This window comes from Salvelinus alpinus, chromosome 23 (assembly GCF_045679555.1).
Source record: "Salvelinus alpinus chromosome 23, SLU_Salpinus.1, whole genome shotgun sequence".
NCBI lineage: Eukaryota > Metazoa > Chordata > Actinopteri > Salmoniformes > Salmonidae > Salvelinus > Salvelinus alpinus.
In genome coordinates, this window is record NC_092108.1 from 46,954,891 (window position 1) to 46,970,448 (window position 15,558).

Genomic DNA, 15,558 nt, shown 5'->3' on the forward strand with positions numbered 1-15,558 from the left:
TGTGTGTAGATTGATGAGGGAAAAAAAGAGATTTAATCAGTTTTAGAATAAGGCTGTAACGTAACAAAATGTGGAAAAAGTCAAGGGGACTGAAAACTTTCCGAATGCATTGTACAACATAAATATACATTATACCCAAACATATACACATTAAAATACAAAATACAGTCATGGGAAGCACAAATAAAACATCACAAATCACCAAGACAATGAGTTACATTCCTCCACAAATAAGTCCCCAATCAAAACTTTAAATTGCCCGAACGGCATCAGAACATCAAGATGAAATGTATAAAAAAAAAAATCAGCAATACGGTGCATTAAAACTAAAAGCAGATTTACCTAGCTCGGTGGAGACCTTACGAACCTCAAGAATGAACGGGTTAGGCAACTCAGGTGTCTATACTTCAACACCAAAGTTAGATAAGATGGAAGTTTATGAAGTAAGGCCTTGTAGAACAAAAAGGGAGTCATGTAAAGATCTACGGGTGTGTGGGTGTATGTATGTGAAACAGAGAGTAAGCAGTGTGTGTGTGTGTGTGGCAGCACTGTGGTCAACGTAATCTTTGGTTTACCTTGGACTCGCAGTGGGCGGCAATCTCCTCAAATGGAGCCTTCTGGAACTTCTCCATGACCTGGCGCCTCTTCTCCTTCTCCTGCTCCTCCAACCCTGTGGTTTCTGGAGAGATGAAATCACAAATCACATTTTGTCTCCTATTTCAGCTGGTTTTAACCTGGTATTTACAAAAAAATGATCTGGTAACATCTTTGTAGTTTGACGCATTAAAGGTCCAATGCAGCTGTTTTTATATCAATATCAAATATTTTCTGGTTAATAATTATATAATTAAAGTACCTTACTGTGATTGTTTTCAATAAAAATCAAACTAATCTGGTGATGTCACCAGGCAGGCCAAAATGACATAACAGGCTGAAATTTCAGGCGGTCTTTTCAAAATGAAGTTTTCGATTGCACTGGGCCTTTAAGCTCAGTTGCTCAAAATGGAACATAGTGGTTATTGTGTCAATGAAATCAAATAACATTTTATTGTTCACATACACATGGTTAGCAGATGTTATTGCGAGTGTAGCGAAATGCTTGTGCTTCTAGTTCCGACCATGCAGTAATATCTAACATGTAATCTAACAATTCCACAACAACTAACTAATACACACACATCTTAGTAAAGGAATGGAATACGAATGGCAGAGCGGCATAGGCAAGATGCTATAGATGGTATAAAATACAGTATGTACATATGATGAGATGAGTAATGCAAGATATGTAAACATGAATTCGAAATCATCAGTTTTGTGTTATACAATCAACACTTTATCAAGAAAGGGGGTCGATTGTTAACTATGCTTGCTAAAATGCTGTGTGCTATGACAGACTTTACAAAGACTAATACGGTTGAAGGGGTTCTGCTCATAGCTACAGGGTTTCCAATGCCTTACCAATGGCCTTTTTCAGAGTCTCGAAGGTGATCTCCTCAGCCAGCGGAGACTGCAAAGAAAGAAAGTGGAGTACTTTAACTCAACAGAACCCTGGGCATTGCGAAATCTTCCTTGTACTTACACTATATCAGGTACATATGGTTTTATAATCATTAGAATACTAACAATATATGGCTTTATCCCATATATTACAGACACCAACTTTTCCTGATACCAAGTGAAACCGGGATACCCCTATTATCCCCGCAACGATCTCAGAAATCACAACCAAAAAAGACATGACATGTACATTTGTGTGCGATAGAAAGCGAAGGTAGGACCACTGCTTGGGTGTTCAATGTTGCTGGAGTGTACATGTGTTTAATTTGTTTATATTCAGACGTGCAAAAACATAATAGAGCCACGCTCAGAGCTTACCTCCTTTTCCTTTAAAATTATTTAATTAAATTATTTAATTTAAATAATTTAATTTAAATAATTTATTTAAATAATTTCCACTGTATCAGGATAGCATACATATGTCCAGACGCACCTTGTCTGGTAGGCTATCGGAAGGGAAATCCACTTGAAGAGAAATGGTGTCAACCAAACTCTTTCTTCTGGTGAAGCGGTCTTCATCTGCATCATAAAATAAGTACTTCAGTGGAGGTTGTCATACTACGGTTTGAAGTATACAGTATAGGGTTAGTCGAGAATAGTACTGTAACACACATGTGCAGGTGCTATCTAGTTCCCTTTCTTTTTGTAACCGTGTCATACGTACGATACAACAATGCATTTCAATGCCATTAAACATCTCTGAAGTGCAGAGCCTGTAGTGCAGCAGAAAAACTCCCAGCTTGACACATATGCACTCCTCTCACCCCACCGGAGACGGGGGTTTAAATCCCCACTCCAACCCTAATCTGTTTCCCCCCCACCTGCATGTCTCAATAAAAATACAAAAGGAAGAAAATAAAGAAAAAACAAATATGTCAGATGAATGGGTTTCTAAATCAAGATTGAACGCAGTACATTTGTTATATCTTTGTTATATACCATTAAGTATAGTATTGGGAGACGGTGTGTCAAACTCTTCAATTAACTTGAATCATATACTTGTTGTGGTGCCCGTCTGAGGTAGTAAGTAAGTAAGTAAGTAAGTAAGCAAGCAAGCAAGCAAGCATTGTCCAAGCCAGACCGTTTTTGTCTATGTGTAACTCTTTGTTGTTGTTTTTGTTGCACTGCTTTGCTTTATCTTGGCCAGGTCGCAGTTATAAATGAGAACTTGTTCTCTACTGGCCTACCTGGTTAAATAAAGGTGAAATAAAATACATTTTTAAAAGGTCTGTAGTAGGCTACTGTACAAAAGTGTTCATTATTGTAGTTAAAAACCTGTGTAAACCAATGTGACCCATACAGCTTGAAACACACTTTAAACAGGTATGACTAATGAGCTACCCACTTGTGGAAAGGTGCTAATGACAGCTCGGTGTGTGTGTCCAGTGTGTTAATGTCCAGTGTGTTTGTGTGTGTGTTGGCATTACCATATTCACACTGAATACTCTTGACTAAAGCAATTTGGTACCTAAACACTAACATGGCGACTACCATGGATCTACGTGATGGTGTCGAATAGTCAGTGGCGACCCGTCTTTCAGGGCAGGCTTTCTTGAGTAAGACAGCTCCAAAATGCAGGTGTTGCAGCCTAGCTCAGTGCTTTCTGTGGTGGAGGGGCAGCCAGCGGAAAATACAGAGCGTAGGGGTTGGTAATGTTCTCTAGTTGCGCCGTGATTGGCTCAGTGTTCTGTTACTCATGGGGACACTACATCACCGCAAAATCTACACGGAGAGCTAGAAAGTTCAAGCCCCTTGGGTGCTGCCATAGATTTACATTAGAAGTGCCCATCCAAGAAGGCTCAAGATCATTGCCCACTGATAAAAGGACCTCAAATCACATTATATCTACCATAGCTTTGATTGGACTGATCATGTCAACATCCTACTTCCAAAATCGTATCAAGCAAGCTAGACAAGCAGTCATCATCATGAATCCCCTCGACAATCTACTGGCAAATCCTTTACAATCCTTGTCATATGAAGAGAAATTATAGATAAAACATATCGGTGCTCATTGGACATAAACATGACACGACAAGTTGGAAATCGCAAATTCAACAATGAGTGGTTTGGAAGATAACAGTGGCTAACTGCAAGCGTTGCAAAGCAATCTATTTTGCTTCCCCTCACTGCTATTTGGTGGAGAGGGTGTGTGATCTGTGTTTAAGGGTCTCTTTTCCAAGCTTAAAAGGATAAACATTCACACGCAACACCATGGGCCAGAAAGGTTGAATACATTGGCCATGCTGTCAATCCAGCATGACTTCTGCCACGTTCAAAACAACTGGAAACTCGGAACTGGGAAATCTCAGATTGGGAACTGGGAACTCAGGAAAAAGAATGAGCGCCGACTGGGAAAATATATATTGTTTTACCTTTATTTAAGTCAGTTAAGAACAAATTCTTATTTTCAATGACGGCCTAGGAACAGTGGGTTAACTGCCTTGTTCAGGGGCAGAACGACAGATTTCTACCTTGTCAGCTCGGGGATTCGATCTTGCAACCTTTCGGTGACTAGTCCAACGCTCTAACCACTAGGCTACCTGCCTGCTGCCCCCAGGAAAATATGTTTTGAACGGTCATCCCACTCGGAATTCCAAAGTCAGGAACTCGGTTCTCTTTCTAGAGCTCCGACCTGAAGATCACTGATGTCATGATTCGACCTTGTTTTTTCTTCTTCTCTAGTTCCCAGTCATCTGTGGAACTTGTTCAGTTTATGTGTCAGTTATTGAATGTTGTTATGTTCATTCAAATATTTACACATGTTAAGTTTGCTGAAAATAAACGCAGTTGACAATGAGAGGACGTTTCTTTTTTTTAATGACTTTATTTGGTTAACTTTAGTTAACTATGACAATTGGTTTGTATTGCTAGTACTCTATCGATTGGGATTATGGTTCATTGTTTAGCTCGCATGTCTAAACAAAAGACTCCACTTTGCCAGATGATTACGTGACCAGTCAAGTTAGCCAGGTGTGTCTGGCGGTGATTACGGCTATCTATTGTATAATAATGCCAAAATATTTGTATCTGGAATTTGTCTTTCAGCATCAGTAGAACACGCCTGACTCTCCTCCACCAGTCATACAAGGAGAATGGTCTAATGCCTCCCATCAAAAAGAGATCTGGCCCAAGCAAGCACAGGTTACACCTGAAGCATGAGGGCTTGCAGCGAGTGGTGAACTTCATCAACAACTACGCAGAGGATAATGCAATAGTATTACCAGGATGCCACCCAGGAGACAAACACTTTGGTGGAAAGCTACTGCCGTCCCATGTGGCAAAAGCAGCAGTGTGGCGTCTCCACAAGGAATCGATGACAACACTTGGTAGGTAAAAGCATAAACACGTTTTGATTATTTAATTGACCAACGTGATTGGCACTACTTTTATTGATCTCATATTATTTCTGTATTTTCCAGAGGTACGTATAGACGGGCAATGTGTTATCATTTTAACTTCCACTTTCCAAGATGATGTTTCTGTATGCAGTGCTGCTGCTCTGCACATTTGTAAGTATGTGAAACTTACCTGATAATGATGCATTAAAAAATGATATTACGTTTCATGTTACATTTTCTTATCTTAATGTTCTTTTGTTGTTTGCAGGTGCACTATCCTTCTGACCCTATGCAGCCAGGTCCCATCTACTTTTTAACTCGCAAGTGTGGCTTGTTTGGTGTCTGCTGTGAAGGAAAACCACAACAAGTCAACTACTTGATTGATGAAGGCACGTCATCCAGCAAAGGCAGCAGCGCAGTCATCAAGTACATGCACCGTTTCTTCACCAACTACGGAGTTGGGGAAACACGTGTGGACCTGAATTGTGATAACTGCAGTGGCCAAAACAAGAACACATTTGTTCTCTGGTATTGTGCCTGGTGGACCATGCACAAGCTCCACCACAGTATGGACCTTCACTTCCTGATCACAGGCCACACCAAGCTGCTGCGCAACACTGACATCCTTCCTCCCATAGATGATCTGCCTGTACAAGCACCACCTGGACTGGACACAGCGAGACAAACGTATCGTTTTGAGAAGATCAGGGAGTTTTGCGACGAAGAGGACATCACATGCCCTGCAACAAAGTCAAGAGCAGGACAGAAACATGCTCTCCGAATATAGATTCCCTTGTTCGTGTGTGGTTCGGGACGGACCAGTCATCAGCACTATCTGCAGTGCCTCTATTCAAATGACTCTCTCCTAACACACACGCCATACGTTGCTGCTACAATAAAAACATTTGATCCTGCTGCTCAGCCACTTTACCCCTGATTGTATGCATATAACTACCTCATCTATCACTGATATTGTTCTTGTACATACTGTATATTATCTTATTTATATTGACAGGATCTATTTCTGATATTGCTACTATGCAAGTAACCATTTGGCTGTACCGTTTACACCTTCTGTAGAGACCCACACTACTCACTGTTTAGCACATGACCTCATGTGAATCCTTAAAGAGATGGGTGGGGCTGGCTTAAGAGGGTGTGAACAATGCTGAATGGGTGTAGACAAAGCAGAGCTTTCCACTAGGTACCAAAACATTCAAAGGCCATTTTCTCAAAAGGGAGTTTACAAGTTTATCAACTTTCAAAGCAGAATTACTTTCCCATTGTTCCTCAAAAATGCAGTGTATGATATACTATTTTGTAGTTGAGTCTCTACTTTTATCCAATTTAAAAAAATAACAATAATAATTTGTTACATAAGGCCGATATGAGCTGGTCGGTCACAAACGTGGAAAAAGTGAAGGGGTGTGAATAACTTCTGAAAGCACTGTACATGTGACTGCATACAATCAAAAATTATAAACAGTACTTGTTCAATGCTACTACTGTACTAAGTACTGACAAATACAAGCAGCCTATATAAAATATCTAACACATTTGACATATCTATGCTACACAGCAAATTCTGCAGAAATGACTAGTATCAACATTACTCACAAAACCCTTTACTGCTATACACCTATAAATTGTACTCACCATAACAGAAATCCAAATGCAAGCGCCATAGTTACAAACATTAATATCATACAGTACACTTGAAGTATGAATTGAAAGACATATCTAATTGACAAGTCATTCAACAATGCTCTGGAATCTACAAGGCTACTTCTACCCACTTTGAGAGGTCAAAGGTGAACATGTGAGAATTGGGGCTCTGGTCCGGAGTTGAGGTGAAAGGGTAATCTATAGGTCAACGACCTCCAACCTTGGTGCTATCGATGTGCAATGGGTCAGTTGGCTTTAAATAATACACTAATTTAGATTCACTTATAAACTATACTTGTGTTGAAAAGGTCGGTGTCTGGCTCACTTGACAATACACTAAAGAGAAACCCAAATATTCACTGCATTCAATTAGTGTTGAGCCAAAATGGACACCAACAGAGCCTGTTGCACCATGTTGGGAGAGCAGTGACACAGGCACTATGACTACAGAGGATTGGGCGTCAAACTAAGCTCCTCTACTTGGTCTGGTTACCTTGCGATGTCTGCCTGCACCTGTGGAGGATCTTCCCTACCGTGTATAGGACTGAGTCAAATAGGAGTGGGAAGGAAACAAAACAAACAGCTAATTACCCTGTTGCTTTCTGAGTCAATTTAAGACTTACCCACACTCTTACTGTACAAGTAAGAAATGAAATGATTTATAGTCAATGTTTATCAAGAGTATAAAAATAACGACACCCTACCTACATGAACAACTGAAATAAATTAAAACATATTTCTGTACATCCGGGGTCTCCAACCTTGTTCCTGGAGAGCTACTGTCCTATAGGTTTTCGCTCCAACCCTAATCTAGCGTACCTGATTCTAATAGTCAGCTTATTGATACGCTGAATCAGGTTAGTTATAACTGGGGTTGGAGAGCCCTGTCCTACATGAACAAACGTGAAAACGATATTGTGCTAAACGTGCTCACACCTCCCACTTTATAGTTCCGACGCAACTGATTGATCTGATATCCAATGTTTCGGCAGCAAGCTGCTACATACTTTTCTTTTCCAATGTGTTTTCAGGTTCTGGACGTATCAAGCTTCTCGGAGTAGGAATGGTGATCTGGGATCAGGTCCCCCCACCCTGTCCATGTAAATCTTATTCATTGTGATCTAAAAGGCTAAACTGAACCTAAAATCAGCACTCCCCATTTGTGTTTTCTCCCATCTACAAAACTTTGCTTACCTGTCACTTGGGGGACGTAGGGGATTGAGAGACGCTCAGCGTTGTATCCTGGGCCGACCAGGCACTCCGCGAGGTCAACCGTCTGGAAATACAGGCTCCGATCTTCCTTCTCAAGAGAATTTGGAAGCCTGAAGAGAAAGGAAAACCGTAGTGAGAGAGCTAAACTTAATGCTAATTCCAGGTAAAGCGTTCTTATTTACTATGACAAAAACAGAGCCATATATTTATGTGCTAGTGTGGTAACTTGAGGCATAGAGAATGGTTAATGAGTAACACAATGAATGGTAGGCTATATTAAAGCCTACCATACACTCTTTGCAAACAGTGCCTTCAGAAAGTATTCATACCCCTTGACTTAATCCACATTTTGTTGTGTTACAGCCTGAATTCTAAATCGTTTTTGTCACCCATCTACACACAAAATCCCATAATGACATGTGAAAACATGTTTTTTGAAATTTTTGCAAATTAATTAAAAATGAAATACAGAACAATCAAATTTACATACACTACCGTTCAAATGTTTGGGGTCATTTAGAAATGTCCTTGTTTTTGAAAGAAAAGCTAATTTTTTGTCCATTAAAATAACATAAAATTGATCAGAAAAAGAGTGTAGACATCGGTAATGTTGTAAATGACTATTGTAGCTGGAAACGGCAGATTTTTTATGGAATAGCTACATAGGCGTATGGAGTCCCATTATCAGTGTTAGCTAATCCAAGTTTATAATTTTAAAAGGCTAATTGCTAATTAGAAAACCTTAGTACCCGCAAAACACCAGTCTCAACGTCAACATTGAAAAGGCGACTCCGGGATGCTGGCCTTCTAGGCAGAGTTCCTCTGTCCAGTGTCTGTGTTCTTTTGCCCATTTTAATCTTATATTTTTATTGGCCAGTCTGAGATATGGCTTTTTCTTTGCAACTCTGCCTAGAAGGCAAGCATCCCAGAGTCGCCTCTTCACTGTTGACGTTGAGACTGGTGTTTTGTGGGTACTATTTAATGAAGCTGCCAGATGAGGACTAGACACTCTAATGTCCTTTTGCTCAGTTGTGCACCGGGGCCTCCCATTCCTCTTTCTATTCTGGTTAGAGCCAGTTTGCGCTGTTCTGTGAAGGGAGTAGTACACAGCATGTACGAGATCTTCAGTTTCTTGGCAATTTATTGCATGGAATAGCCTTCATTTCTCAGAACAAGAATAGACTGACGAGTTTCAGAAGAAAGTTCTTTGTTTCTAGCCATTTTGAGCCTGTAATCGAACCCACAAATGCTGATGCTCTAGATACTTAACTAGTCTAAAGAAGGCCAGTTTTATTCCTTCTTTAACCAGCACAAAAGTTTTCAGCTGTGCTAACATAATTGCAAAAGGTTTTTCTAATGATCAATTAGCCGTGAAAAATGATAAACTTGGATTAGCTAACACAACGTGCTATTGGAACAGGAGTGATGGTTGCTGATAATGGGCCTCTGTACGCCTATGTAGATACTCGATAAAAAAAATCTGCCGTTTCCAGCTACAATAGTCATTTACAACATTAACAATGTCTACACTGTATTTCTGATGTTATTTTAATGGACAAGAAATGTGTTTTTCTTTCAAAAACAAGGACATTTCTAAGTGACCCCAAACTTTTGAACAGTAGTGTAAGTATTCACATCCCTGAGTCAATACTTTGTAGAAGCACCTTTGGTGGCAATTACAACTTTGAGTCTTTTGGGGTACATTTCTAAGAGCTTGGCACACCTGGATTATATAATATTTGACCATTACTCTTTAAAAAATTCTTCAAGCTCTGTCAAGATGATTGTTGATCATTGTTGGACAGCCATTTTCATGTCTTGCCATAAATTGTCAAGCCGATTTAAGTCAACACTATAACTGGGCCATTTAGGAACATTCAATGTCTTCTTGGTAAGCAACTCCAGGGTAGATTTGGCCTTGTGTTTGAGGTTATTGTCCTGCTGAAAGGTGAATAGTCTCCCAGTGTATGTTGGAAAGCAGACAACCAGGTTTTCCTCGCGGAATTTCCCTGTGCTTAGCTCTATTCAGTTCATTTTAAATCAACAACAAAAAACTCCATAGTCCTTGCCAATGACAAGCATACCCATAACATGATGCAGCCACCACCATGCTTGAAAACATGCAGTGATGTGCTGTGTGGGATTTGCCAAAACCTAAAATTAATTTCTTTGCCACATTTCTGGCAGAATTACTTTAGTGCCTTGTTGCAAACAGGATGCATGCTTTGGAATGTTTTTTATTCTGTACAGGCTTCCTTCTTTTCACTCTGTCATTTAGGTTAGTATTGTGGAGTAACTACAATGTTGTTGATCCATTCTCAGTTTTCTCCTATCACAATCATGACACTCTAACTGCTTAAAAATCACAATTGGCCTCAGGGTAAAATCCCAGAGCAGTTTCCTTACTCTCTGGCAACTGAGTTAGGAAGGACCCCTGTATCTTTGTAGAAACTGGGAGTATTGATACACCATCCAAAGCCAAATTGAGCAAGGTGAAGTTATCAAAGGGATTTTCAGCGACTGCTTTTTTATTTATTTACCCTTCTTTGCGAGGCATTGAAAAACTTCTCTGGTATTTGTGGTTGAATCTGTGCTTGAAATTCACTACTTGATTGAGGGACCGTACAGATAATTGTACTGTATGTATGTGTGGGGTACAGAGATGGGCTACCCTAGTGAAAAAAATCAAAAAAATCGAATAGAATCCTATAGGATTCACACAATCCTATAGGATTTTGTATCCCCTCTATCAGAATCGTATTGGAATCATATTGGACTACCTTTTTTTCCTATTGGAAATCAAAAGTAAATCCTACTGGACCCTATATGATTCTTGCAATCCATTAGGATTTTGTATCCCCTCTATCAGAATCCTATTGGAATCATATTGGACTACTTTTGTTTCCTAATGGAAATCAAAAGTTATCCTGTTGGATCCTATAGGTTTTTGATGAGACTGGTAGGATTTTGTCTCCCCACTCAGAATCTCATTAGAACGTTTTTCTTAATTCAACCCGTGAAATTATAGTTTGTTGTCATTAGTTCCAGTATAATAAAACAACATTAATTACGAAATTTTCATTGATCGGAAAACTACACTTCTATATTAATTTATGTTTTATTCACCTGTAAGAAAACCTTTGTCTTTAAAAGTGACTGATGACTTCACTGATAGGCTAAGAAACGCTGCGAGCTCGTGCTAACGCGCCACCTGTGGCTGTGCAGAGAATCTCCGGGTTTTCTAACATTATTATTCTAACTGTTTTATCCTTCACTGTGCATGAATGCAACAACTGTGACTACAGTATTTGTTTCCTTATGTTTCCTGACAAAGTTGTCAATGTTTTAGTCATATTTGTCATTGTACAACATTTTAGGCACTCATTTTATGCTAACTAAGAAACTACTGTTAGCCACATATTGCCTGTCAACTGACTAGCTAGCTAATTCGATGTGGTCAAACCGCAAGCTTGTGTAATGTAGTAATGCATACTGTTTACGTACTGGAAATTAGCGCAATATAATAATCAACATGTAAAAATAAATCAACATTTCAATTTATGGTGATAGTGTACACATTAATATTTCAATTTAGGCTGATAGTGAACACATTTCTCACTAGTTTAACCATTTATAAAGTTAAAAAGAGCTCATATGCAGAATTTAACCGGGCGCACTAGAAAGAGCTCCCATAATGACTGTGCAGCAGCCCGTTCATTCACCCTGACTACTTATTATAACCTGTCAAGGCATAGTGTTGATATTATTCTATCCAATTTTATTTTAGACCACATTGTATGGACACTATAATTGGATAAACACGGCTTTATTGGACAATCTCACAGCTAAATATGGCACAGAAACAGCCTCTTTGCCATGTTTCCAGATCTGTGCCTACTCACACCAGTGGCAATTCCCTGAGATTCCCAACCTCTTCAGCACACCATCACAATATAGGAAAGATTAAAGGCTGCAAGTTAATTTGCAATTTGACCAATTGAAAAATCTTATCAGATTTTGGAACCAGTCTTATTGGAACTCCTATACTATTCTATCAATAGGATAAAATCCTATAGGAAAGGTTCCAAAATCTGATTGGATTTTCTATTGGATTTTTCAATTGGAATCCTATAGGATTTTTTGATTAGGGTTTCTTTGTGTGTCCTCATCCTTCGGCAATTACCACCATATGTTAAAGGTATGGTACAGGACTTTGGCAATGAAGCCATTTATTTACTTCCCCAGAGTGAAATGAACTTGTGGATACCATATTTACAGTACCAGTCAAAAGTTTGGACTCATTCAATGGATTTTTTTGTAAAACTATTTTCAACATTGTAGAATAATAGCGAAGACATCAAAACTATGAAATAACACATATGGAATCATGCAGTAACCAAAAAAAAGTGTTAAACAAATCTAAATCTAAATATATTTTAGATTTTAGATTCTTCAAAGTAGCGACCCTTTGATGACAGCTTTGCACACTCTTGGCATTCTCTCAACCAGCTTCATGAGGAATGCTTTTCCAACAGTCATGAAGGAGTTCCCACATATGCTGAGCACATGTGGCTGCTTTTTTTCTTCTTCTTCACTCTGCCGACCAACTCATCCCAAACCATCTCAATTCGTTTGAGGTCGGGTGATTGTGGAGGCCAGGTCATCTGATGAAGCACTCCATCACTCTCCTTGGTCAAATAGCCGTTACACAGCCTGGAGGTGTATTTTGGGTCATTGTCCTGGCACAGCCAGAAGAGGACTGGCCGCCCCTCATAGCCTAGCCTGGTTCCTCTCTAGGTTTCTTCCTGCGTTTTGGCCTTTCTAGGGAGTTTTTCCTAGCCACCGTGCTTCTACACCTGCATTGCTTGCTGTTTGGGGTTTTAGGCTGGGTTTCTGTACAGCACTTTAAGATATCAGCTGATGTAAGGGCTATATAAATACATTTGATTTGATAGTCCCACTAAGCCCAAACCAGATGGGATGGCGTATCGCTGCAGAATGCTGTGGTAGCCATGCTTGTTAAAGTGTGCCTTGAATTCTAAATAAATCACTGACAGTGTCACCAGCAATGCACCCCCACACCACCTCCTCCATGCTTCACGGTGGAAGCCACACATGCGGAGATCATCCGTCCACCTACTCTGCGTCTCACAAAGACACGGCGGTTGGAACCAAAAATCTCAAATTTGGACTCATCAAACCAAAGAACAAATTTCCACCGGTCTAATGTCCATTGCTCGTGTTTCTTGGCCCAAGCAAGTCTCTTTTTCTTATTGGTGTCCTTTAGTAGTGGTTTCTTTGCAGCAATTAGACCACGAAGGCCTGATTCACACAGTCTCCTCTGAAGAGTAGATGTTGAGATGTGTCTGTTACTTGAACTCTGCAGCCCAAATAAATGCTTCCCAATCTGAGGTGCAGTTAACTCTAATGAACTTATCCAGCAGAGGTAACTCTGGGTCTTCCTTTCCTGTGGCGGTCCTCATGAGAGCCAGTTTCATCATAACGCTTGATGGTTTTTGCTACTGCACTTGACCTTTCAAAGTTCTTGACATTTTCTGGATTGACTGACTTTCATGTCTTAAGGTAATGATGGACTGTCATTTGTCTTTGCATATTCAAGCTGTTCTTGCCATAATATAGACTTGGTATTTTACCAAATAGGGCTATCTTCTGTATACCACCCCTACCTTGTCACAACATAACTGATTGGCTCTAACGCATTAAGAAGGAAAGAAATTCGACAAATTAACTTTTAACAAGGCACACCATTCCAGGTGACTACCTCGTGAAGCTGGTTGAGAGAATGCCAAAAGTGTGCAACGGGTAGCTACTTTGAAGAATTTAAAAATCTAAAACATATTTTTGCATTCCGCTAACGGTAGTTAGCATTAACTTGCGAAAGTACCTTTAACTTCCTCCATACTGGATGCAGAGACATACAAATGGTATCCATGAGTTAATCTGACTTTGGGGAGGTAGATAAAGGGCTTCAATGCCAAAATCTCAAAGTATCCCTTTAAACCTATGGAAATTAGAACCATTTTCGGTTAAAAATCATGAGTTTATGCTAAATATATTATTAAATAAAAACTTGAGTTGTCCTTTGCAGGAGTTTGATAATAATTTCATTTAAATGCAACTGCTGTCTTGTGCTTCTCTTGTCAGGCATCCCTTGTTGAATAATGTTTTATCACAAGGGACAAAATGGTTGCCAGGGTCCAATTTTAGCAATCCAAATCCACTTCTGTCACAGCATGAGGTTGCAGTTGGGCGTTCAGTATTACTGACCCCCACTACAGAACCTCACAACTACTGACCTCCACTACCAGCCAAAAGTACTGACCAAAATCACTGAGTAAAACCACACAACTACTGAACACAACTACTGACCAGACAACTACTAAACCAGAACTAAATGACCACAACCACACATCTACTGACCAAACACAAAACTACTGAACACAATTACTGAACACAACCACACAACTACTGAACCACAACTTCTGCAAATAACCACAACTACCTACCACTACTACTGACCAAAAAGACAACTACTGACCTAACATATTGACCACAAACACATAACTACTGACCACAACAACACAACCACACTGTACTACTGACCACTACTGACTAGGGATGGGCATTTGAAATTATTTCACTTTGTGCTTCTCATCCATCGCATGAGAGAATATTTCAACAAATCTGATCAATGAATATTTGAATGCAAGGTGAAGAGGAGGTCAGTGCATGAAGGGTAGCTGCGAAAATATCTGGAGTCAGTGGGCGACCAGACGACACTTACGGACACTTCTCTCTGAAGATGTGCTCAGGGAGGAGGTAAGGGGCCTCCAGGTTCCTCATCTCAATCACCTAGAAGAGTAGAGTGGGACGGAGAGACAGTAAGAGATTGAGGGAGGGGGGAGGGAGAGAGAGAGAAGTACATGTAAACAGATTATTGTGGATGCTGTTACTACAGACAACTCAACTCATACATTTTTCCTGAACTCTCTCTTCAATTCCAAGGTAATTTACCTTGTTGACGTGTTGACAGAAGGCTGGGTTGGCGATCATCTGACTAAGAAAGTTCAGGTAGGCCGCCACCAGTGCCATGATGCCACAACGGATGACCATGGGCATGTTCTCCTCATTAGCCAAGGACATATCCTGCAACCAATGAAAAGCTTTAGAAATATGCCACACAAGGGCATTTTTTTTGCAACAGATAGAAAGGAAAATAAAAAAAATGGATTGTCCAGAGAAGAGAAAATGTGCCTTTGGCTTTAGTGTAGCATAGAGCACATTACAACAGCCCTAATGCTAGCTAGCTATCTTATAGAATTCTATGCTAGTTGCAGTTAATTCAGTCAGGCATTCAACTAATATATACATTCAATCCACAATGAAGGGAGTTTGCAACGACCTGACTCTGGGTCATGTTCATTACAGCACATCAGTGCAAAGGAAAATGAGCGTTTCTTATTGGATAGTATCAGCAGGGTTGGATAGGTTACTTTTTAAATGTAATCTGTTACAGTTACTAGTTACCTGTCAAATTTTTATCCATAACTTCGCTTTTGGATTACCTAAACTCAGTAACAATCTGATTACGTTCTGTTACTTTTGGAGTACTTTCCCCTTAAGAGGCATTAGAGGAAGACAAAAAGGATCCATCAAACACATTTAGCGTGTCATCATAGTGGTCTTTGACTTGTGCTCAGACTCAGGTGGAACAAACAAACGCACACGTTTTTTCAATGCTGAATTGAATGTCATTGAGAAA

The 15,558-nt window shown here is 39.8% G+C and overlaps 1 protein-coding gene across 5 annotated transcripts in view; it reads right to left on the bottom strand.

Annotated features, from left to right (window-relative positions):
• Positions 1–15,558, bottom strand: part of efr3a (EFR3 homolog A (S. cerevisiae)) — a 222,075-nt gene that overhangs the window by 14,205 nt on the left and 192,312 nt on the right. For all 5 annotated transcript variants that reach the window (XM_071362586.1, XM_071362584.1, XM_071362585.1 and 2 more), the window contains 6 exons: positions 14,811–14,942; positions 14,581–14,648; positions 7,758–7,885; positions 1,991–2,076; positions 1,459–1,507; positions 576–679 (listed from right to left, as the gene is read on the bottom strand). In XM_071362586.1, coding sequence (XP_071218687.1) covers positions 576–679; positions 1,459–1,507; positions 1,991–2,076; positions 7,758–7,885; positions 14,581–14,648; positions 14,811–14,942 — 567 coding nt within the window. The remainder of the gene's footprint in view (positions 1–575; positions 680–1,458; positions 1,508–1,990; positions 2,077–7,757; positions 7,886–14,580; positions 14,649–14,810; positions 14,943–15,558) is intronic.